Source organism: Sphaeramia orbicularis, chromosome 14 (assembly GCF_902148855.1).
Source record: "Sphaeramia orbicularis chromosome 14, fSphaOr1.1, whole genome shotgun sequence".
Taxonomy (NCBI): Eukaryota; Metazoa; Chordata; class Actinopteri; order Kurtiformes; family Apogonidae; genus Sphaeramia; species Sphaeramia orbicularis.
In genome coordinates this window covers 6740201-6766390 of record NC_043970.1, presented here as the reverse complement: position 1 = coordinate 6766390, position 26190 = coordinate 6740201, and the positions used below count along the sequence as shown (strand labels likewise).

The 26190-nt window shown below is 42.2% G+C and overlaps 1 protein-coding gene across 1 annotated transcript in view; it reads right to left on the bottom strand.

Annotated features, from left to right (window-relative positions):
- LOC115432855 (AP-1 complex subunit beta-1-like) overlaps positions 1-26190 on the bottom strand; it is a 114079-nt gene that overhangs the window by 74615 nt on the left and 13274 nt on the right. The window contains 2 exon segments of the mRNA XM_030153908.1: positions 15506-15696; positions 20048-20293. Coding sequence (XP_030009768.1) covers positions 15506-15696; positions 20048-20293 — 437 coding nt within the window.

Here is a 26190-nt window from a genome sequence, read left to right as displayed (position 1 = left end):
AGGCCTGCGAGATGTATCACTGAGTCAAATTTGAGCAAAATCGGTGTTCGTATGTCTGAATTAATGCAATTTTCGTGAAGGTAAAATTGTAGGGGGCGCTATTGAGCGACATGGCAATTTCTTCTGATAAATGGGTGTAGGCCTTGGAGATTGACAACTGATTCAAATTTGAGCTAAATGGGTGTTCGTATGTCTGAAGTGAAGTAATTTTCGTAAAGGTAAAATTGTAGGGGGCGCTATGGCACCAAATTTCAAATTTTTCATATAAATAGGTGTAGGCCTGGGAGATAGACATCTGAGTCAAATTTGAGCCAAATTGGTGTTCGTATGTCCGAACTGAAGCAATTTTAATAAAAAAATATTAAAAATTTTTGTAGGGGGCGCTGTGGTGCAAAATTTCAGTTTCTTTTGATAAATAGGTGTAGGCCTGGGAGACAGATGTCTGAGTCAAATTTGAGCCAAATCGGTGTTCGTATGTCCGAACTGATGTCATTTTTATAAATGTACATTTGTAGGGGGTGCTATAGTGTGAAATTTCAATTTCTTTTAATAAATGGGTGTAGGCCTGGGAGATGGACGTCTGAGTCAAATTTCAACCAAATCGGTGTTTGTATGTCTGAGCTGAAGCAATTTTTATGATGGCAAATTTTCGAAAAAACTTCGCAAAGTTTGCAACGTCATCGCACAAAAACGGTAACACTGATTCAAAGAATTCGGCTAACTTTTGATGCCCCACTTGTCTAGATACTGTACACCGATTTTGAGCTCATTCGGCCAAACGGCTTAGTAGGAGATAGTTAAAATATGTCAGTGAAAACGCTGACTCAGCATTTTGGAAATTTCAATCCAATATGGCCGACTAAGGGTTGGTTTTGGGGCGTGGCCATAATAATATTTTTTGTTTGTCTCCTCATGATGAATCTGTGTACCGATTTTCGTGGCTCTACGACAAACTTTGTGTTGGACGTGCTCCCATTGGCGCAATGCATTTCCACTTTTCAAGGGGGCGCTGCCGCAACATTTCTTTACCGACATCTACGAAACCTATATGTAAATTCAATTTTGCACATTTCTGAATTTTAGGCAAAATTTGGTGAGTTTTCGTAAATGTTCAGGGGGTCAATAATAATAATCTGAGCAAGAACAATATAGCCGTTTCTATGGCAACCACATATTTGGCCTTATTTGAAAGCTCTCGAGCTCCCCCACATGTCTGTGGGGTCAGATGTCACGTGTCGTGCACTTACACACACGTGACTGACCCCGAGTGGGCGTGTCCCATTTACTCCCATTCATTCAGAGCAGGTGTAAATATGCGATTTGTGCACATGTCATGTACATCGTCGGAGAGGTCTCAGTATCGTGAATGTGAATGTGTGTGAGAGTGGCGACAGTGGCGAAAGGCGACCGCGTCACTGGCGATTTTGTCCCCATGCGCCCACTGCAGACTCAATAGGCCCTGCGCTGGCTTTACTCGGCTCGGGCCTAATAATAATCTGAGCAAGAACAATATAGCCGTTTCTATGGCAACCACATATCTGGCCTTATTTGAAGGCTCTCGAGGTCCCCCACATGTCTGTGGGGTCAGATGTCACATGTCGTGCACTTACACCCACGTGACTGACCCCGAGTGGGCGTGTCCCATTGACTCCCATTCATTCTGAGCAGGTGTAAATATGCGATTTGTGCACAGGTCATGTACATCTTCGGAAAGGTCTCAGTACCATGAATGTGAATGTGTGTGAGAGTGGCGACAGTGGCGAAAGGCGACCGCGTCACTGGCGATTTCGTCCCCATGCGCCCACTGCAGACTCAATAGGCCCTGCGCCGGCTTTACTCGGTTCGGGCCTAATAAAGAAAAATTAAAGCCGCAAGCAGCATCTAAAGGCCCTCGCCAAGGGCACGTCCAGTGGAAGTATGCCCATCGTTCAGCAGGTGGCGCTCTAGCACCAAATTTCAGTTTCTTCTGATGAATGGGTGTAGGCCTGGTTGATTGACAACTGATTCAAATTTGAGGGAAATCATTGCTCGTATGTCCGAAGTAAGGACATTTTTGTATAAGTAGATCTGTAGGGGGCGCTATGCAGCTAAAATTAAATTTCTTCAATTGAATGGGTGTAGGTCTGCGAGATGTACCTTTGAGTCCAATTTGAGCCAAATCGGTGTTCGTATGTCCGAATTGATGCCATTTTCGTGAAGGTAAATTTGTAGGGGGCACTATTGAGCAAAATGGAAATTTCTTTTGATAAATGGGTGTAAGCCTGGGAGATTAACAAATGATTCAAATTTGAGCCAAATTGGTGTTCGTATGTCTGAAGTGAAGTAATTTTCGTGAAGGTCAAATTGTAGGGGGCACTATAGCTCCAAATTTCAAATTTTTCTGACAAATTGGTGTAGGCCTGAGAGATAGACGTCTGAGTCAAATTTGAGCCTAATTGGTGTTCGTATGTCCGAACTGAAGAAATTTTAATAAAAAATTTTTTTAAAAAACTTGAAGGGGGCGCTGTAGTGCGAAATTTCAGTTTCTTTTGACAAATAGGTGTAGGCCTGGGAGACAGATGTCTGAGTCAAATTTGAGCCAAATCGGTGTTTGTATGTCCGAACTGATGTCATTTTTGTAAATGTACATTTGTGGGGGAGCTATAGTGCGAAATTTCAATTTCTTTTAGTAAATGGGTGTAGGCCTGGGAGATGGATGTCTGAGTCAAATTTCAGCCAAATCGGTGTTCGTATGTGCGAACTGATGTCATTTTTGTAAATGTACATTTGTAGGGGGCGCTATAGTGCAAAATTTCAATTTCTTTTAATAAATGGGTGTAGGCCTGGGAGATAGATGACTACTTCAAATTTGAGCCAAATCGGTGTTTGTATGTCTAAGCTGAAGCAATTTTTGTAATGGTAAATTACCGAAGAAACTTTGCAAAGTTTGCGACATCTTCACACAAAAACGGTAACACCGATCCAAAAAATTCGGCTAACTTTTGATGTCCCACTTCTCTAGATACTGTACATCAATTTTGAGCTCATTTGGCCAAATGCCTTAGGAGGAGATAGTTAAAATACGACGTCAGCGAAAACGCTGACTCAGCATTTTGGAAATTTCAATCCAATATGGCCGACTTCCGGTTGGTTTATGGGCGTGGCCATAATAACATTTTTTGTTTGTCTCCACATGATGAATCTGTGTACCAATTTTCGTGGCTGTATGACAAACTTTATGTTGGATGTGCTCCCATTGACGTAATGTATTTCCACTTTTCAAGGGGGCGCTGTCACAACATTTCTTAACCGGCATCTACGAAACCTATATGTAAATTCAATTTTGCACATTTCGGAATTTTAGGCAAAATTTGGTGAGTTTTCATAAATGTTTAGGGGGTTAAATTTGAGCTCAAAGCGCAGGAGAAAGAAAAATAAACATTAAATAAATTTAAAAAATATATAAAAAAAAAAAAAATAATAATCTGAGAAAGAACAATATAGCCGTTCCGTGGCAACCACGTATTTGATCTTATTTGAAAGTTCTTGAGCTCCCCCACATGTCTGTGGGGTCAGATGTCACGTGTCGTGCACTTAAACACATGTGACTGACCCCGACTGAGAGTGTCCCATTGACTCCCATTCATTCTGAGCAGGTGTAAATATGCGATTTGTGCATGTCATATACATCTTCGGAAAGGTCTCAGTGCCGTGAATGTGAATATGTGTGAGAGTGGAGACAGTGGCGAAAGGGGACCGCGTCACTGGCGATTTCGTCCCCATGCGCCCACTGCAGACTCAATAGGCCCTTCGCCGGCTTTACTCGGCTCGGGCCTAATAAATTAAAAATAAAGAAAGAAAGAAAGAAAAAATAATAAGAATCTGAGCAAGAACAATATAGCCGTTTCTATGGCAACCACATATTTGGCCTTATGTGAAAGCTCTCGAGGTCCCCACATGTCTGTGGGGTCAGATGTCACGTGTCGTGCACTTACACCCACATGACTGACCCCGAGTGGGCGTGTCCCATTGACTCCCATTCATTCTGAGCAAGTGTAAATATGCGACTTGTGCACGTCATGTACATCTTCGGAAAGGTCTCAGTGCCGTGAATTCGAATATGTGTGAGAGTGGCGACAGTGGCAAAAGGCGACCGTGCCACTGGCGATTTTGTCCCCATGCGCCCACTGCAGACTCAATAGGCCCTGCGCCGGCTTTACTCGGCTCGGGCCTAATAAAAAAATTAAAGCTGCAAGCAGCATTGGGCAGGACCTCGCACCGGGCGTTCCGCCTCCTGCGTGATCCGCCTCCCGTGACCGTCGACAACTCAGCTTCACTCACACCTCTCCGTCCTTATACCAGCTCCCACCCTTTTGTGTCTGTCATCCGTACATCCCTACGGAACACCAGTGACCCTCTGCTGAAACCACCATCACCTTTAAATGAGACTTTGATTTTGGAAACCCTACTGTGTGTATGTGCATTTGTTTTGTATGTGAGTGACAGAATCAGTTTGAAAAATGAATTGAAATTGTATGAATAATTTAGCAGAAAAGTGATGATTTATCACATTTAAGGCTATTATTTTGGAAAAACCCTATTGTGTGAGCATGTGTGTCTGTTAGAAAGAGTACTTTTTAATGTAGAAACATCATACAAACAGTTGAGCATTTGGTCCTAAGAATGAAACGAAGTTATTTCATTGACATTATTTTTATTTTTTAAATAAGGGTTTTATTTTGACAAAATGTACTCCGTGTACTTTGTAATGTGTGCAAAATGTCTAATATCCACAATACAATGCAGCTAAACCTGTTTTAAAATGTGTGGGGGGGGGTGGAGGACATAAAAATTCCTTGTCTTGCCTGGGATTCAAACCTGCTGCCTCCTGTACAATAGACCGCAGCTCTCACCACTAGTCTATTCTCAGACACTAGCAAGGCTTCTCCACAAAGCCTTACATAGGGATTTTTTCATTGTGAAAAGTGAAACTAAACGTACTCTTCAAAAAATCGCGATTATTCCATAACCATAGGTCGTATCTCAAAAACTCTTTCACTTTTGGATTCTGCAGACTTGTGGGAATTTAATGAGGTGTAACTTTTGTGAAAAACACTGGAAATGAATAAGCAGTAATCGTAGGAACGTAGAGTAACTTTGAAAGGCAGATTGCCAACTTCCTGTTGGAGTTAGCTCATGAGTGTCAGTGTATGATTTGTCAGGCTCAATCAGACCAACATTTTGGCATGTATTTCATGTGTCTGTGACATTCCTACTGACCGCTAGGGCAGTTTTCGTGTGTTTTTTAGTACATAGGTGGTGCTACAGAGTCCATTTTGGCACCCAAGGGGTTAATTTTGATATTGCATGAAAGTGTTCACCAGCCATGACATACATGGCAAATTTGGTGAGTTTTGGAGCATGTTAAGGGGGTCAAATGGCAGGTTAAAGTGAAAAAAGTATGAAAATAAAGAAATTGTAATAAATCAATAACCGTATATCCGATCTCAAAAACTTTTGCATGTGAGAGTTGTGGTGAGTCCCATGAATGGATAGATGTCTCACATGTGGGGAAAAAGTCCAAAGTGAAAAATGAGTTCCAGACATCGCAACTTTCCAGGCTTCTAAAAAAAAAACTAAGACAGTTAAAACTAAGTTACGAGATCACTTTTTTGAGAAGGGGTCATTCTATCTTTTGGTGCTATTTAGAAGTCAATACAACAAACGGTGACATACGAGTTAGTTTTAGAAATTTTATTTTGAAAGGCATATTGCGAACTTCCTGTTAGAGATAGGTCATGAGTGTCAGCGTATGATTTATAGTGCATCATCCAACAAACATTTTGGCACTGGTTCCATGTCTCTACGACATTCCTTTTGGCCACTAGGGCTGTTGCCATTTTTTTTTGTTTTTTTTTTACAAAGGTGGTGCTAGAGAGCAAATTTGGGCACTTATGGGGTTAATTTTTACATTTTATCAAATTTTTCGCCAGGCCTGACATATGTGCCAAATTTGGTGAGTTTTTGAGCATGTTTTGGGGGTCAAATTCCAGTTTAAAGTGGCATCGGGAAAAAAAATTATAATACAAAAACGAACGAAAAACAATAGGGCCTTGCTTCAAGGCAAGGCCTCTCACTGTGTGAGAGGGCCTTACCTTTCAGTTTGGTCCCTAAATATAAATATAATTAAGCTGAAAAACTTCCCATAAATTCTCTGTATGAAATGAATGAGTTCACCAGGGATCACATACACATGGAACTATTCAATTAAAGGAGCCAATTTAAACACTGCTTTAACAGGACTGACACAGACTGTGGGAGGGGCTTCTCATCTGAATACAGGTCTACAGAAAGTCTGTGGTGACGTCAGTCCACAAAAACTGACACAGATTCACATCAGAAGTGAATGAGAGATATTTCTTGCTTTTACATCGCAACAGTCCACCGCTCCGGCAAGAGGTAAGCACACGGGTTACATTTCCTTCAGGAAATGTATGGAAGTCTAGTTCCTGCAAATGTAGAAGCCAAATGTTACTGCTAACCCACCACTACAGTACTTCCAAATAAATTAACCTGCTTGTCACTGAATATGAGTCTTCATAGCAGATACCAAATTTACTAGGTGAGTATAATCATCATCATCTGATAGCAATCAGCTTAGATTGACTGATCGCTAAAAGCAGAGTTTTCACTTGATTTATGCATTTTGTGTAACTGTTAACCTGATGTTTAAGTGTTAGTGGCATTGTTTTTGGCTGTGTACTATTGCACGTGCACGCACGCACAGATGCACGCACACACACAGTTGAAGTGCAAAGGTTCCCAAGTCATTTTTCCAGTGTTCAATTCCTTACATTCTCCCTCTTATTAACAGCTACTATTGTTAGTTGAGAAAAACACCCTGCATTTCCTCAAGTTGACTGAATAGAGCAACCCCAAACAACTCAAACCGGTCACATTTTGACAGTGTTGACTACAGAGGAATTCACTCCCTGCCTTCAGGGATTTGGTCAAAAAACCCTTGGTAAGAACCCAGACAAAAAAATTATGTTGTGTGTCATTTGTGGATTTTTCTAGGGGTGCTCAGATCCGATATTTGTATCGAGGATCAGCCCTGATACAGAATTAAAATCTAGATCAGGTATCGTAACAATGGACTCATCCATAGTGGCCTGTTATTCCATCCAGAGCCATACCTTTTTTGTACCTCTGTCACCAGTGGCATTAGGGAGCTGACAACAACATCTGTGTTGAATCTGCTCTGTGTCCACAGTCATAATCTGAACTCACACTGTCTAAAAGGTGAAGACGAGGCATCCTTTGTCTTTTCCCACATCTGGTTGTCTGTCTTCTCCTTGAATGTCCACTAAATGTCTCCTGTATCTTCCTCCTGTCTGTGATTGTCTCTGTGTCTATCCATTTCCACACAGCCCCTGCTGTCTCCCTCATCTCTGTCAGACCCGTGTCCCTCTGTTTCCTGTGTCCCTCTCCCTCACTTCCTCTTTCTCCGTCACTGTCTTTAAAAAGTTCTTCTGAAGTTTCATCATACTTTGAATTGTCTTGAATTTCCCCCCGGAGATCAATACAGTATCTCACTATCTATCTTTCTTTCTTTCTTGTCGGAATCTGTATCCATAATCATATTTAAGGCATGGAGCCGGCATTCACCCATTCCAAGTGAATGGTATTAAATACGTTGCTATGGAATGCTGGTGATTTGAGGTCGAAAATTGGTCCTTCACTATTCCAGAAAAGCTGCTTCTTTGTTTGCTTTTGGATGAAGGAAAGTAATTCACATGATCCACAACAGCGCCAACTACATTATAACAGTGAAAACACAGATTGACAGAAAATCTCATCAATGGTGGGGAAAGAGTTGAGTAAGAACCTGCCGGTGATGCTTAAGCCTGAGATTGAGAAAGTTAAGAAATCTGCTTTAGCAAGTCACTGACATTGAGTGATGTGTGACTTACGCCACAACCCAGCAAAATCTCCAAATCTGAAATATACCCCCTCTCTGTTACTGAGTAGGCACCAATCAATCCAAGGGCATAATACAGTCTTGACAGAAAGTTGTTCTGTTTGAATATTTTGTTTACTAAGCTGCTTTTTTAGGGGATGTTAAATTGTATTTGCACTAAACACTTACAATCAGATGATTTCTGCTTATTTTGAATGCCTATCAAGCTGAAGCTATTGGTTTATATTTACTGATCTGTTTTATTCGAGTTTATACTTCTAGATTTACAGGGAAGTATATTCTTGTTTAAATGTTTACCAAGTTACCTGTATTTGTGAACCGAGATAGATTCTGTCAGGTTTTGCTACATAATGGAATGTTAAATTCCTATTTACAAAAAAACAAGTTGTTTTACAAAGCTGGTAAAGCTGTTTATTGCACTGGAGTACAGTTATTTAATAAATAATTGTATACATGTACATACACTATATTGCCAAAAGTATTTGCTCACCTGCCTTGACTCACATATGAATTTAAGTGACATCCCATTCCTAGTCTATGGGGTTCAATATGACGTTGGTCCACCCTTTGCGGCTATAACAGCTTCAACTCCTCTGGGAAGGCTGTCCACAAGGTTTAGGAGTGTGCTCATGGGAATTTTTGACCATTCTTCCAGAAGCGCATTTGTGAGGTCACACTCTGATGTTGGACGAGAAGGCCTGGCTCTCAGTCTCCGCTCTAATTCATCCCAAAGGTGTTCTATGGGGTTGAGGTCAGGACTCTGTGCAGGCCAGTCAAGTTCATCCACACCAGACGCTGTCATCCATGTCTTTATGGACCTTGCTTTGTGCACTAGTGCACAGTCATGTTGAAAGAGAAAGGGGCCAGCTCCAAACTGTTCCCACAAAGTTGGGAGCATGGAATTGTCCAAAATGTCTTGGTATGCTGAAGCATTCACAGTTCCTTTCACTGGAACTAAGGGGCCAAGCCCAGCTCCTGAAAAACAACCCCACACCATAATCCCCCCTCCACCAAACTTTACACTTGGCACAATGCAGTCCAACAAGTATCATTCTCCTGGCAACTGCCAAACCCAGACCCGTCCATCAGATTGCCAGATGGAGAAGCGTGATTCGTCACTCCAGAGAACGCGCCTCCACTGCTCTACAGTCCAGTGGCGGCGTGCTTTGCACCACTGCATCCGGCGCTTTGCATTGCACTTGGTGATGTATGGCTTGGATACAGCTGCTTGGCCATGGAAACCCATTCCATGAAGCTCTCTGCACATTGTTGTTGAGCTAATCTGAAGGCCACATGAAGTTTGGAGGTCTGTAACGATTGACTCTGCAGAAAGTTGGCGACCTCTTCGCACTATGTGCCTCAGCATCTGCTGACCCCGCTCCGTCAGTTTACGTGGCCTACCACTTCGTGGCTGAGTTGCTGTCGTTCCTAAACACTTCCACTTTCTTATAATACAGCTGACAGTTGACTGTGGAATATTTAGGGCCAAGGAAATTTCACGACTGGATTTGTTGCACAGGTGGCATCCTATCACAGTTCCACGCTGGAATTCACTGAGCTCCTGAGAGCGATCCATTCTTTCACAAATGTTTGTAAAAGCAGTCTGCATGCCTAGGTGCTTGATTTTATACACCTGTGGCCATGGAAGTGATTGGAACACCTGATTCTGATTATTTGGATGGGTGAGCAAATACTTTTGGCAACATAGTGTATTTATTTTATTTTGCAAACTTCAGAAAGTTAAGTCAAGCCTGATGCTGCCTTTAACAAAAGAATGCTACAGTCTCTTCCAATCTCTTCCACACAGTGAGGCATAGACTTTATTGCATAGGTGTGATTGGCAAAGGACAAAACAGCAGGAAAATATACAGCACATCGACTAGAGGTGCAACAGTAAAGGTAGCCCACGGTACGATCCGTACCGGGTTTTTTGGGCCACAGTTTCGTTTTGGTTTTAGTATGTGTTTTGTGCTTAAAGAGAACTGTTTTTTTTTCCTCCTAAAATTATATTTTTGCTTTGCTTGTCAGCAAAAACTCAATTTCACAGTAGGAACAAATTATATCACTGTACTGAATAAAATAACACTTTCTGTACTGAACAATATAACACTGTCTTATTCCTTGACTACTTGTACACAGTAGTACAAAAAGGCACGTGCACACATAGGGCCCAAAGAGTGTGAGCCCCTGCCCTTTTCTGCCTCGCTGCAAAAAGTGCCCTTTTTATTTTTATTAAATAAATTCCTGCAGTGGTATAATAACATCACGGTTATCTACCATTCACATTTCCTCATAATAGGGTGTTCACTGTCTCTCACTGAGGGGTGGGGCTTCCCCGCACTGTGCGCTCACATACATAGAGAGAGAGAGAGAGAGAGAGAGAGAGAGAGAGAGAGAGAGAGAGAGAGAGAGAGGTACAAGCCGCAGCCACATCTACACTGCATGTGTAGTTACTGCACAGATGAGACGTGACAGTGGAGTGACTTAAACCTTTGTGAGTTATAAAATCAATACCCCGCCACGTTTCTGGTCTTCACAAATATAATACATCCTTCTTTTGGCCATCTGTACGGTATCTACTCTTTTTTCATTTTGACTTACCTTGTTGTCATTTCACCATCCAGGTAATGAATGAATGAAGCCAAATACAGCAGAATGTTCCAAAATAAACTAGAAAAGCAGTCGGAGAGCGCAGACCTCTGCCAAGGCAGTTTGTTCACTTGCAATATCTTTGTAAAACAAAAATTATTGTTTCAAATTCCAAGTATTCCTCAAGAAACATGTTTTTGACAAAATGCCTTTTAAATTTTTTACTGAGCTTTTATAGATTTTATGAAATTGTACTTTTTGTATTACTACCCCAAGCTTCCATAAGTGGGTCAAAAATGACCTGCATTCATGTTCAGTGGAATTTCATCTGAACCTTTGATTCATCCTACATTCTACACTTATTCTACATGAGAATGGTAAAATTACCATTCTACATTCATTCATTCTGCATTCTACAGCAAGACCAAAGAACAAATCCCAAACGTTTGTCACAACTGCATACAGTGATGAGAAAGAGAGAGAGAGAGAGAGAGAGAGAGAGAGAGAGAGAGAGAGAGAGAGAGAAAGAGAGAGGGGTACAAGCCACAGCCACATCTACACTGCATGTGTAGTTACTGCACAGATGAGAAATGACAGTGGAGTGACTTAAACCTTTGTGAGTTATAAAATCAACCCCCCGCCATTGGACATTAAGTTGCAGGGTCGGGCTTTCACCTGCCTGGACAGGCACACAAAGTCAGTGGCTTGTAAAGCAGTATATAAAGTGCCAACGCGAAATCACCTGCAAAACCGGAAACCTGCTTTCCATAAGGGCAGACTGTCCCATGCAGGGTGGACGGAATGGTTCGGTATTTTCCCAGAGTACCGTTGCATCCCTACCGCATATCCAAAATTCTTAGAACACATCAGATAACCTTCCGCAATGATTGCAGACTCTTTGGTGGAGCTCTGCTTTCATCGTGATGAATGAATGGACCACTTGCGGACTGAAATGAAAACATGAATCAGAGGCACCGGTGAGCAGTCATTATGTTTACCAACACCCAACCCGTGAAGCTGTTTCCGTGTTTTTTGCTGCTGCAGCCATAATGCTGCTGTGTGGAATTCCCATTCCCACAATGCACTTCGCGACAAAATTCTGAAAATGCCCAAGAGCTTGGTATGTAAAGAAATGGCAAGGGTTTTTCTTAACTGGGGAACAGGGGTGCTGCGCCCTTATACTTTTGGCTTGCTCCCCCTTACCAAAATTTACAACATTATTACACTTCCAACAGAAGAATAAGTTACTCTTCGATTGGTTGTAGGGGTGAAACGATTCTTTGAGTAATTCGAGTACCTCAATTACAAAAAATGATGGAGGAATATTCTCTGCCTCGAGGAATCGCTTATTTAATTGTAAAGCTCAAAGCACGGCATTTCGCACAGACTATTTAATGTGTCTCAACGCGCCTACGTTACTCACGCAAAGGAAGATGACAGAGGATGCGGAAGCGTTCGGATGAAGCAGTGGGAAGATGGAAGAGGTGAGCATAGACAGGTAAGTCAATACAGCAATGATGACGAAAGACAAAAAAAAACAATAAAAAAGACAGAAAATGTTGTTAGTGTGGAAGCATTTCAGACTGAACAGCAAGGTAAACACTGTGACATGTATCCGTTGTAACATGGCCCTTCCATAAAACAACATCACATCTCCGATGTAGCATCTTCTCATAAAACACCCAGAATGGAACGGAGGACCCGAGATAAAACAGAATTAACGTAGTGCAAATCAATGAGATTAACGTCAATATACCTTACTAACATAACGTTAGCCCTGCGGAGGACTAGGTTTCTGTTAATTATGGCTACTGTCAAATGTGTGGCTAGTTTATTACGATTTTCACAAGCATAGATTTAGGCAGCGAGCCGTGATTTGCACGGTTAATTTCCCAAAAGCATGGCCAAAATGGTGCATGGCTTGCTGAAAGCTTTCTCTTACCTTGTCACGGCCGAATTTTGGCAAAATCCAACTACTTTTTGCTAAAATGTAGCAAATCATCCATTAACTGGACGCACGCGTTTGTGTATGTTGGGGGGGGGGGGGGGTTATACATTATGAGACAGACAGATAAGGTGGGCTAGCCATTGCCTTGATTCTCCTGAATATAGCACAAATGTGTAAAACTATTTATGCATACGGACTTGTTCCAAGTTCCCGTTCAAATGTTCTTGCCTCTTATATGCCACAACACATTCCTGTTAAGTCTAAACTGTAAATTCTGAAACTTACAGCTGCCAAAGTTCAGTTGCGCATCAAAAAGGCAATGCTTATGCCTTTTTTTAAATTTATTTATGCCTTATATGTTTGATACTTACAAGAAATACTAAGTTCAAAGTAATTACATTTTATTTATTTTTATTTCTATTTGCAATTACCTCTGAAAATGTTTCTAGTCAAGAAAATACATTTTGTTGCGTATGCACAATATGAATGTAACAAATAAAACTGTTAATTATCAAATAAAATAAATAAAAAGGAAACCAATTGGTCCTTCATTATTAAGTGAAATACCTTATTTCCTCTAGTGTATTTATAATTGGTCTTTAACCAAGCAAAAATAAGTTTTATTTGATTACTCGATTAATTGAAGGAATTTTCAGTAGAATACTCGAATACTAAAATATTCGATAGCTGCAGCCCTAACTGGTTGCTTTAAAAAATTGTAGGAGGGCCACTAGAGTTACATTATCCCTCTCAGATAGCCTCAGAATGTTCCATTTTTACCTCAATTTTTCAAAAGGGAACCCCCGCCACTGAATTTACTATGTTTCATACTACACTGAACATACTTGAATTTATAATTTTCACTTTACGTTTTTTTTTTTTTTTTTAATTGCTACAGTTCTATGGCAAGTCTATAGCAGTTTAATTACAGTGCACTATTTATTTACAAAAGGAAACATACTTGAATTTACAGTACACTTATTTGCATTCAAAGGTTTTTTTGTTTCGTACAAAAGTGAACATACTTTGTTTTAGTGGTTAAAAGCTTTATTTATGTTTAAAGAGTATATTTTACATTGTTTTGCAAGAAAAAAAATAAACAACTTTAAGGTTAACAAATAATCGTTTTTAATAATCGTGATTTCAATTATTGCTAAAATAATCGTGATTTTTTTTTTTTTCTATAATCGAGCAGCCCTAAGTCAAACAATCCTGTTTTAAGCAACTGCACAGCATTAAACCATCCTCAGCAAAGAGAGAAATCATCAGTACAGTACTGCAGTAACAGTTCATCCTCAACTCCACTCCAAAAAAATCCAACCTTTATGTAACTCAAGTCATATTTCCTTACAGTTCTGCATCATTTCCTAGGGAGCCGTGAAGCCTCAGTAGCACTGTCATTGCAATTCGCACTTGTGTTCGGATCACTAAAACTTTCACTGTTGGCAACGTCATCTTGCGCGGGGCTGCCTGACACATTCACCTCATTTCTCCTCCTAACTTTCCCTGTTTGGAGCCAGGACTGCAATGATTTTGCATCTTCATAAAATCATCTTTATATAAAAAAAAAATTTACAGACTCTACGTACTACTAGAGGGTGCTCATGTACCACAGTTTGAGAACTGTGGCACTAATCCTATCAATACATGTAAATAATTCAGGTAAATTGCAGGATTTCAGCAGCATTAGATGTCTTTTTAAGATGCATCCATATTCTTTGTAGTGAACACGGTAACACCATTGTCTTCTGCAACATCAGTTCACCAATAAAACCCATGTATTCTGACAAATTACAGTGGTTGCAGATGCTTGTTTTTATGTAGGATTAATGATATATGAAAAGTTATGTTTTCTTCAGTTTTCTGTTCTGAAATAATAATCCTTTAATTGACTGAGCTTTTATTAACACCTACATGGTCAGTAAATTAAAAATAGGACCAATGGCCCTGTAGCTTACCAGCCAAATTAAAAGCTTTGGGAAATGTATCCAGATGCCATTTACTATCACCCAGTTATGTGTATTTATGATATTACAGAAATAGCCCATGTTTTGGTCATATTCCAATCAGATCTGTAAAAAATTAAAATTCCAACTTGATATCAGTGATACTTACTGATTTATTGTATCAATCCACTTCCTATCTCTTATAACGGGAAAATTTTTCAAAGTTGCACCAAATCAAGAATCAGATCCGGATCGAAATAATTTCAATACCTTGTGTTGACATCATCATAAAGAAGCTGTATACCAAGTTTGAAGTCAATCAGAACTATAGTTTCGGAGAAAAAGACAATTTAAATTTTTTCCCCATAAGAACCCATGTTAAATTTTCCGTAAGTTCCCGGATCCAGAAGAAGATCCTGATCAGCACGTGGCCATTATGTTTTGCTCATCTCCCCATCAGGGCTGGACTGTAGAAATTTACACTTGATATCATTTATATTTACTGAGTTATTGCATCGATCCACTTCCTATCTCTTATAATGGGGAAATTTTTCAAAGTCGCACCAAATCCAGAATCAGATCCAGATCCAAATAATTTCACTAACTTTCGTTGACATCATCATAAAGAAGCTGTATACCAAGTTTGAAGTTAATCGGAATTGTAGTTTCAGAGAAGAAGACGATTGAAATTTTTGTAACAGACGACAGAGGACGACAGAGGACGACAGAGGACGACAGAGGACGACGACGTCAGACGATGATGGATGCCGCATGACAATAGCTTATGGCCTGTCGGCCAATAAGCTAAAAATAGGAAAATACCAGATTTTCATTTTAAAAATTGCAACGGTAATTGCATCACCACAAAAAATATTTTTTTGGTTAAATGATGATTTTTACTTGTGAGACAACACTTCTGATCAACAGAAATATATTTAATACAATTACAGATAAAGTATGATTGTTTGCCATGTGTGCTTTTCTAGGATTTATCTTTATAAAAGTAGTGAATTTATTCCCACAGTGAATTTTATTTTGTTGCCAGTTTGTGTTGACCTCTACCTCTGGGCTTCTCGTTCATCCTTGGGGTTGTAGTTGGACAGACAGTCTAGAATGAAGATTTGTCCCCACTCTGTGCATTCGTTGAGGGCTGTCAGCAGCTTGTTGATATTCTGGGGGTTCAGGTCAAGCAGGTTGCTGTTGGGGTGAGACTCACTGATTTCTGACAGGGCAGCAACTGCATTCGCCACAACCTGAAGGAGGGAGGTGTTAAGAGGATACATTGATTACACAGTTTACACTAACATAAAAATGTGCAACTCTTGCTATATTCATCACACCTGTTTCACATGGCACTTTCTGGAAGAAGACAAGTGCTCATCTTTGATCATCTGCTGACAATTTAAAATGGACAAGAAACTACAGTAATCCTGCCCTTGTTGACTGTGTTCACAGCTGTTGTACAATTTAAGTGCATTTTATCATGACTACCGATTATATTCAGTGAAAAAACTGTTATTTGAGTAATTTGCGACAATCCCTGTCCTCAGTAGTGTCATATACAGTATGTCATATACATTTCAGGCATGCTAGAATCTCCAGAGATTACTTCTAAAAATGTGCTAAAAATGACTTTGTTAAAGGAGATTTTTTTCAAAGGCTACACGTGAATTTACTTCTTTCCCTGTGCAGTCATATCACTTTTTATACTTAACTGAGATGTAGTCAATCACCCACTCCTACTTACATTTACGTTGGTAATTTACAAAATAATTAAATGTGCAAAATAATGCACCATGGTAACAAAAACAAAAAATATATACATAGTGTTCACATTACTTGTTTGTCCCGTTCTGATAATATGAACATGTACTGCTTTGACTGAAGCCAATATGGAAGAGTTTTTGGAGTGGTTTTAACCTTTATTTAACCAGGTAAGCTGGTTGAAAACTGATTCTCATTTTCAATAATGACCTTGCCAAGAGGTGGTAGTGTGTTTTCAGTGAATGGTTTAATACTGTAGTGGTTAATAAAATATGTATTTTGTGTCTGTGGACCATTTTTCCATAGGAATTAAAACAGTTGTATCTATCTGGAAACAATGAGTTTATATAAGTGGGACAGTATTTTTTCTGGCCTGAGCAAGTACAGTTTTCAAGTAAAAGCAGGGAGCTGTAATTATTAAAGTTCCTGGTGTTAAAATTTTGCTTTTTGACCTCTTGGAGCTGGAAATACTGAAAGTAAGAGTAGTTCTTTACTGTATATTTTTTAGATTTAGTCAAAGGCTGCCTTCCATTATATTCCCCCAGATGGCTGTTAATCCAAGATCAGAACAGAAAGGGTTTGCTGTTAAAAACAAGGGGTTATGCTATAGCGGAGTTTGAATACTTCACTATGTACTTGGTTACTTAATAAACACATTCATTTTCAACTGCCACAGCATCCTGTCCCACAACAATAAGAACATCCCTTTCAAAACGCAGCAGCAAGAATATTAACAGGAACTAATAGAAGAGAGCACATTACCCCTGTGCTACAAGCATTTCACTGGCTTCCAGTTGAGTTTAGAATTAAGTTTAAATCCTTCTTACATACAAGACCATGGTATGGGCCCTTCTTAAGATGCTCTCGTGCCGTACCATCCTAACAGAACACTCCGCTCTCAGAATGCAGGTCTACTGGTAGTTCCCAGGGTCTCTAAAAGTACAGCAGGATCTAGAACCTTTAGTTACCTAGCTCCTTTCTTATAGAATCAGCTTCCAGCTTATATTGAAGAGGCAGACACAGTCTCTACATTTAAGATCAGACTGAAAACATTCCTCTTTGAAAAGGCTTATGGCCAGGCTAGTTAGAAATAGACTGAACCCCACAGTTCAGTCTAAGCTGCCCTAGGAGCAATAATGCTGGGGGATGTACAGCACACCGATTCCTTTCATTTGTTTCACTACTAATAATCTAAAATATTTAGTTTTCTTAGTCTGTTCACTGCTATTCACCCTGCGTCCCTTTTCCCCACTCCCCTGTGGGGGAGTGGCTATTGTTTCAGATGTGGCTGCTTAAAGCCCATTGACAACTAGGGCTGGGTATCATAGCCAATTTCCATAATCGATTCGATTTCGATTCATAAGGTTCTGAATCAATTAATCGATTCAATATTGATTCGATTCAGTATTAATTGACTGATTCAGAGTAATTTAGTGATACCAAAAGTACAATTTTGAGTTGTAACCTGATTATTTGACTACCGCAGTCATGCAAGACATCACTACTGGTATCAATATTGATATTAGAAAGGAAATAAATATGACATTTCAGCCGTAAGTAGCAGAATCTGCTCTTAAATAATGAACAGGACACAGACATGTCCATGTTTCTACAGTGGCTCAGAACGGACTTCTTCGTCATCTTTATTGTGTTTTATGGCTGGTGGCTTCTACTCACTGGGGGGAGGGTGCTCCGTGATTGTTGGTCGGAGCGGGGCTGGGGGGGGGCATAGCAGTCGGACATTGTCGTTTTACTATTCCTCTAACTCCATACTCAACCATAGGTGATAGTTCGGATCCAAATTAATATTCCAAGAACGACCGGCTTCCACGACTTGCCTCAGGGAACCTCCAGGCAGCCCGCTCCTTCACACTGCGGGTTCGAGTTTGAGGCCGGTAGGACCTCCAGCGGAGGGGTTTTCCCCACCCTTCCTCCGTGTCTTTTCCGCGCAAGAGCTGTCGCGAGCGAGACCAAGTCTTCCCCAGGGGTTCGTAAGACGGCGCCGCCCGCGGTTCTGCATACTCCCAGTCCTGCTCTGAAAAATCGATCTCATCCACTATTAATCGATTACGCAAAATTAAAATGAGACCAATCTAAGATCGATTAAATCGATTTTTTTAACCAGCCCTATTGACGACGGGACCTGAGGTGACCCATCTGTGCCCTGTCCTAACCTGTGACCCCAGACCTCCTCCGTTACCCTAACCTGTGTGGATGGACTTCTTCACCCTCACCAAATGTACCCTCTCAGCAGTCTGCATGTACTCCCCACCCTACTGCATCCTTACAGACTGGAATTACATCAGCAAATGGATGTCCATCAGTCCTGGTCACATCTACAGCCTGTCAATCCATGGGAGTGGTTCTCTCCTTCACTGTGGTTCTCCCAGAGGTTTCTCTTTTTCCCACTGGGTTGTTTGGAGTTTTCCTTGCCGAGAAACAGGAGTCTAAGGACAGGGGATGCCTGGGACACTGATCCATTTGTTTCACTGACTGTTTACTAACAGCTTACTTGACTGTTTATTTTCATTGTGTGTGGGTTTTTATTTATCAATTCAACAATTTCTATAAAGCCCTGTGAGGTGACTTTGTTATGATATTGGGCTCTATAAATAAAACTGAATTGAATTTAAACATAACAGCATTTAAAAATGTGGTGATATGTTAAGTCACACACCAAATTTAAACTCCCTCTCCTCTTGAATTATAAAAATTGTAAAATTATACAGCTCTTTAGCTCTTGGCTAAAGAAGTAAATTTTGTTCTGTGTTTTGTGAACATTTGTTATTTTGTTAACATATTAATCAATGAACACAAAAGTTCCATGTATTAAAGGTTAGGTACCCTTGAGCAAGGCACTTAATGCCCCATTTGCTCCCTGGGTGCCTGACATGGCAGCTCAGTGTTCTTAGGCTGCAGTGTGTTGCATCCATATTGCATGTTCAGCTAATGATTGGTTAACTGCAGTGGGCCAATTTTGGTATTGCATGTTCACACATAAATAACATACTCACAAATAAATACTCTGAGTCTCTCTGAAAGTTTGTAAAAGACAGGCAATGAGCCCACCTGGTCAACATACTTAGGATTCTGTTGCATTTTTACCCACACTTGGCCTGGCTAATTGGGGAAAACAGCGAAAAATTGGGAAACTAATCTGTCTGCAGGAAGCAGACTAAGGCCCTATCCCAATACACCTCCTAGCCCTCACCTTTACCCCTACTCTTTGGCCCTTGCACCTTGGCACTACCTCTTAAAACGGAACTGCAAGGGGTAGGGGTTGAAACATTCCCCTATGAAATGGGACAATCCTTTGCGACTTGTTACATCATCAGCAGTCATTGATGCCCCTATTAACAGATGAGAAAACTTTGTTTCTGAAAGAATTCACGATGCAGTAGCTGTAACCATCTCTGTTACATGGGCTTTGGTTATCTTTTTGCGGCTATCAACTATAAACTGCAGAAATGCGGTTTGTAACATATTGAAATGGCATTAAATGGTCAATCAACTGATTAAATTGTTTACAAAGAAAATACATACATTTGTGTGTTTCTTTCATTACACTGCTGCGCTTTTTGGCTGTGTTTATCTTATCTTGCCAATGACACAAACAAAATTATGGGAAATTTCTCCTACCCCTCTGTTCGCAGTGTGGTCCTGAAAAATCTCTGTTTCGAGGGCTATACAGCCCTCCACCTTAGCCCTTCCAAGAACCATTTAATCGACAATTGGGATAATACTACCCCTTCACGTGTATGCGCAAAACAGAAGGGCAGGGGTAAGGGGGAGGGCTAAGAGTTGAATTAGGGTTCAGCCTAACCTTTATCTAACACCTACCATTGGATTGGAGTCGGCAATGAGATCTCTCAGTGAGTCCAGGAAACCCTGGTCCTCCACCATCTGGGCATTGATGTCATGAAGTTTGGCCACACAGACCGCTGCAGTCTTCCTTACATATGGGTCTTCATCCTTCAGGCATTTCCTTAGCGGCTCACACAAGTATTCTGTGATCTTGTCCACTCTGATACAGCCCATGGTGCGCACGGCCAGGGCCCGGATCAGAGGATTGGGGTCTTCACAGTCCTGGAGTGAAGAACAGAAAGGTAGTGATGATTTTATTCGACCTGCACAGTGTTTTGCAGTGGCAAGCCAGCACTGACAGACTGTTGCTGTCGCTTTTCAGTATTATGAAATACCATATCATGAGGGTACATTACATGTGTGGTGGAAAAATTTACTTTTTATATTTTATACTCTTTATATTTTATACTGTTAGTACATCTTCTTTTAATGCTGAGTCATTATTCATTATGTGTGATGGTTACCACTCTGTAACACCCCCAACCCAGGAACGGAGTTCTTGCCTTGAGTTAAAACCCAAACACCTAAATGTCTGAATGTGTAGATAGAGAATGGCGCCTGCACTCCAGATTGGATCCAAGCAAGGTTAGAGTGGAGAGGTCATCATGACCTCTTCACAGAGCAGAGAAGGAGTAGTATGGGGTGGTACGATGTACGTAAGGAATGACATCATAGTTTGAGGGGGTTGGATTTGGTTCTATATAATCTTTAGTTTTCTCTTGTTTAATCAGACTTCACTTACAGAGTTTCTCTGTGACTGACTTCTCAATAAATGCATTTATTTATTTTAACTCTAACTTTCTCTCCGCCTCTTTGTGTGTGGGTTATCAGTTGAACATTTCCATAACAAATTGGCGTTGTCGGCAGGGTTCCATGTGTGCTGTCGGGCGGGGAACGGAGGTTGGTGGACTGATCATCCTACGGGCCAAAAAGCGGCTGTAGCCCCGTGGTAAAACGACACCGCAGACGGGGGACCGGCCCCGAGCCCCGCCCGTCTCACCACTGGAATCGGAACTGAGTTCAACGCCACACACGGTGAGAAAGTTACAGTTTGGGGTGTTGGGCCTTTTACTCTCTGTGTTCCAAACTCACGTCACTGGGCACGTCACTGAAACAATAGTGGCGTGCGATTCGGGTTTATATATATATATAAAAGAGTAAGTATATATATATATATATATATATATATATATATAGACCTGAGTCGGGTTGCTATTGTATGCAAATACAATAGAGTACAGGCATTTTTGTGAGATTTTTTCGCCTTCAACCAAAAAGAAAATCGTATAGGGTTGCTATTGTATGCAAATACAATAGAGTACAGGCGTTTTTGGGAGATTTTTTCGCCTTCAACCAAAAAGAAAATCGTATAAGGTTGCTAGTGTATGCAAATGCAATAGAGTACAGGCGTTTTTGGGAGATTTTTTCGCCTGCCTTCAACCAAAAAGAAAAATCGTATAAGGTTGCTACTGTATGTAAATACAGTAGAGTAAAGTTTATAACAAACTTGAAAGCGTTTTAGGTGATTTTTTCGCTGACAACTGAAAAGAAAAATCAGGGTTTTTTAGTATTTTGTTCGCCAAGGAACAAAAACCACTTAGAAGACGTTCTAAGTGTAAAAATGGGAAACCGGCCGGGGCACAGTGACGGGGGTGTGGCCAGAGAGGCCCCTATTCCAAAACCCATGGGTAAAAAGAAAATATGGGGAAATTGTGCTTGAATGTGCTGATTATTGGGTAAACATGGGTATTTTTTCTAAAACGCCAACTTTGGGTGTGCAAAAACTGAATGAGTTAAAGGGAGGCAAAGAGAGAAAAAACAAGGTCAGGGAATTTAAACAATAGGAACCTTGTAACAAATGTTTTGAGATGTGGTGAATGAAGCAAAAACAAACTGAGGCATGTGTAACCGTAGATGACACCATCTAGCTGTGTTTTTTTCCCTTTATGCCTAATTTGTTAGAATATTTAAACCACTTCTTTTCATTCATAACTTTATACTTCCCTTGTATTTTTGTGCGACGTCTGTGCTACGTCTGTAAGATCTGGTAAATTATGCTGCTGGTTATAAAAACAGATATAAAACAGATTATACAGATTAAACAGTTATATTTTCGATTGTCAAGGAGCTTGAGCTCCGCCACTTTACCATATACCATATGCCCCCCCCTTGTGTTTCTGTGCAGGCAGCGAAGTTGGTGTCCGGGTCTGGACGCCTGCCCACAAAGACGCCGCGAGAACCCGCCCCCCCCTCCCGGAACACTCAGCCGTAATTCCAGAACTGGCCAAACATCAACGGGCCCCAGCAGGCCCCCCCAGGTCTGCTGACCCCCGGCCTTCTCCACCACCGGAGCCGGACTCCACACAACCCGACTCCACCCCCGCTGCTGATGCTGCAGGCAGGGGGGAGGACTGACTTCTGGCACAGCTGCACAAATGCCCATGGTGGAAGTCAGCGGACCAGACGGTCCTGTTGTGGTGTTCAGGGCATGGACATTCACTGAAACATCTACCTGATCCATCCGAGGGACTTTCTGCAATGAACACAGACCCACTGGGTCCGAACTCAGGCGGCTTCTGGCTGCACAGATGACCCCTAGCCTCTGCCGGACGTTTTTTCCCACCTGAGGCTGTCTGTCTGCATGGACAAACCTGAAACAGGCCTGATGAGACAGTGGAAGATTCCAGACGCAGGGCAGGGGTCACTTTCATCAGACACTTCGGACTGGTCCGCCCGACCCCCCCCCCCGGGGAACAGCGTGGGCGGGGACCGGAGAACACTCGAGGCCCACCTACACCCGGAAAGGGGTGGTCCGACATGTGGAGGGGTGGGCCACCTCTGTGGCCAACCAGGACATGGGAAAAGGGACTGCCCACAGAGAAGGCGGGGCGGAGACAGCCACGTGGAGGGAACGGGGCAGGGGATTGGCTCGCGGCCCTGGAGGGCGGGTCTCCAGACACGGATTCCACACCCACTACAGCTTCTGCTGCACTGCCCAAGGGAGGAGGAGGTGACACACACACACACACACACACACACACACACACGCTCAGCTGTGTACTGACTCCTATCAGAAGCTCCCTGTGGTTGATCTTACTATAAGCAGGTTTAAGTTATCGTTTTTAGTAGATAGTGGAGCTACATACTCTGTGATCAGACATGTAGACTTAACACCTACACTAAAGTTGAGTGGAAAAACTATTATTTCTGTGTCGGCTGGTGGTAAACAGGACAGAGAGAGCTTTACTGTTCCGTTGACATGTGTTTCACAAGAATGTACTTTCTAACATTCTGTTTTTACTCGCACCCGTCTGTCCCATTAATTTGTGTGGGCGGGATTTGATGTGCAAATTGGGGGTAAAACTTGAATTGGGTCCAGAGGGGTTAACGATAACTCAACAAAACACAGTCGCAGGCACAGATCTCCACTCACATTGTGTGTACGCACACACAATGGTTAGGTATGCTGCTGGGTTACCAGATTCTGTATACCACTGGAAAATCTGTTCCCCCCAAATTACAGAAAAATGGGTCGAGCTAAGTGACAGCAGACTTCAGCCTGGCGCTTATGTCTCACCCCCAAATGATTTATAGTGTGCTTCTCATTTCAGTCCTGGAGGCCCTGACCCCACATATGAGGAAAAGTTTTTTCACACAGAGTCTGATAAGCTCACAACTGGTTACATGTTTTGGGATTCATATTTTTTTGTGCATTGTCTGTGTCACTGACTGATAATCAACATTCTTTTTACAGGCTTGGTGCTGCACCACGTATGTTGCTCTTTCCAAACCATGCCATGCAGATTGGAAAGACGTGGGCCCGTTTGTGGAAAAGGCCTTGCAGGTGTCAGATTTGTGTCCCACCTCTGACCCGGCCATCATGTTCGCTCCCCGACTGGGGGTATACAGACAGAGCATGATATCAGTGTTTCACTGTCAGAAAACTGTACAGTTGTTAAATGATGAAGCGCTCACCTGTATGTCTACATCTCCCACAGGCCTCTCACCCGTCTCCGTGCCACCCAAACTGGCTGATATCCCACCTGGTGTCTGGGCTACTGGTCCACATGATGTGGGTCTCGTCCGAAACTGCCCACCGGTCATCATTACCCCGCGATCTGATTACAGGCCATGTCAAAAACAGTCCGAGTTCTAAGCTTATTTGAATGTGGGAATTATAGTTCCATGTCCTGATTCACCGGTCAGGACCCCAATTTTTCCTGTGGAAAAAAGTGCGAACCCCTCCTGACCCAGACACATGGAGGTTTATTCAAGACCTACAGGCGGTAAACAAAGCCGTGGTTCCACGCATACCCACGGTCCCAAATCCACACACATTTTATCACAAATTCCGCCGTCTGCATCTCACTTTTCTGTCATTGACCTTTCGAACGCGTTCACATCTGTTCCCGTGCATGCAGATAGCCAATATTGGTTCGCGTTTCAGTTCAGAAACAAAATGTACACATGGACGCGCATGTCTCAGGGGTATTGCGAGGCCCCAACCATTTACAATTCGATTTTGGCCGACTCGCTGTCCCACCTTGACCTCCCACCAGGTGTTGCTCCTTTACAGTATGTTGATGACCTTCTCCTTTGTTGTCCTTCTTCACAGGCTTGTGTCTTTTGTTTCACTTGAGGCAGCTGATGGACGACCTTGTCGGCCCAAACATTTCTTCCCCTGGTTTGCTAAGCTGACACATGGCGTAGATCATGTGTCTAAGGGAGGAATGTTAGATAAATGTTTTCCTGCAAAGCATGCAGACAGCTCTGCAGTGGCTAAGGCTTTGGTAACTGAAATTTTGTTTTGTTTTGTTGGGGGATCCCAAAGAGGATCTCATTAGACGATGGGTCCCACTTTGTGAACACAGCACTAACTGAGTTAGGGGAAATGCTAGGTTTTGACCTCAAAACACACTGTGCATACCATCCACAATCAGGGGGGGGCTATTGAAAGGGAAAATAGCACCCTAAAATCAAAACCCCCCAACTAACCGGGTTGACATCATTATTGGAGCATGACATGGTGTCTTAGTGTAGAAAACTCTCCTCTGAACTATTTCAAGTACAGGTACTGGTGAAATCAGCACTACCGGTTCCTGCAGAGGGGCTGCTTCATCCGCTGCAGCCGGGGGATTGGATCCTGGTTCGGGACTTCAGACGAAAGCACTGGAAACAGCGCAGGTGGCGAGGCCCTTTCCAGGTGCTCCTGACGACGCACACAGTGGTCAAGGTTGCTGAACGTGCCATGTGGATCCACGCGATCCACTGTAAGCGGTTTCTGGGAGAACTGCCAACTGCTGCAGCCGAGGACGGGCCGGAGCATCGATCGACAGCGTAGACTGGACGACTGGACACCGGAGCTGGACACAGCTGTATCACGCACCCACACTCACAAGACTCACTGGTTGAAACCTAGCGGTGGTAACGACCCCAGTGACGTCTCATATACACTTATCCTTTGCCTGGTCACTGGCGAGTGACTGAAGACCCCCTGCCCCACACATACACTGATTCGACGACGATGGAGGTGATCAAAGGGTCAGCTGTCATCTGCATCACCCTCCTGTGCCTGTACATGTGGTACATGGACACATTCTATCAGGTATCTGATCCTTCACCAACACATCACATTCCTGTTTGCGCCCTGGTCTGTCGGAGGACAGCTAGGGTCAGAGGAGCTTCGGGGACGTCACGGACGTGACCTCCACCTCATTGATCACCACGACTAGCGATAACACATGGTGGCGAGTGACACGTGATCTGACACGACGTGTCACTAATCAGTCATGCTATGTGTGTAGTTTGATGCCACACAGCTCACATGAAGATACTCTGTTCGCTTCTTATCCTCTCTCGATCAATCACACACTATTGACAATGATAAAATGGACAGTGGCCGTCTGTCACGGCGTACCCCTGGCTGGGGTTGAGACCCAACGTGACCTTCCTTCAGAAATCCAAGAAATTTCTCTAGAGACACTAATATTACTATGGTACAGAAAAATGTTGTTTTTCGGCTCAGAGATCTGTCTAATCTTTTTTTCACTCCACAGTTTTGCTTCCATTCCCCAGTCACAGAACACACACGGTATAATTTGGGACACACATCTGGGTGT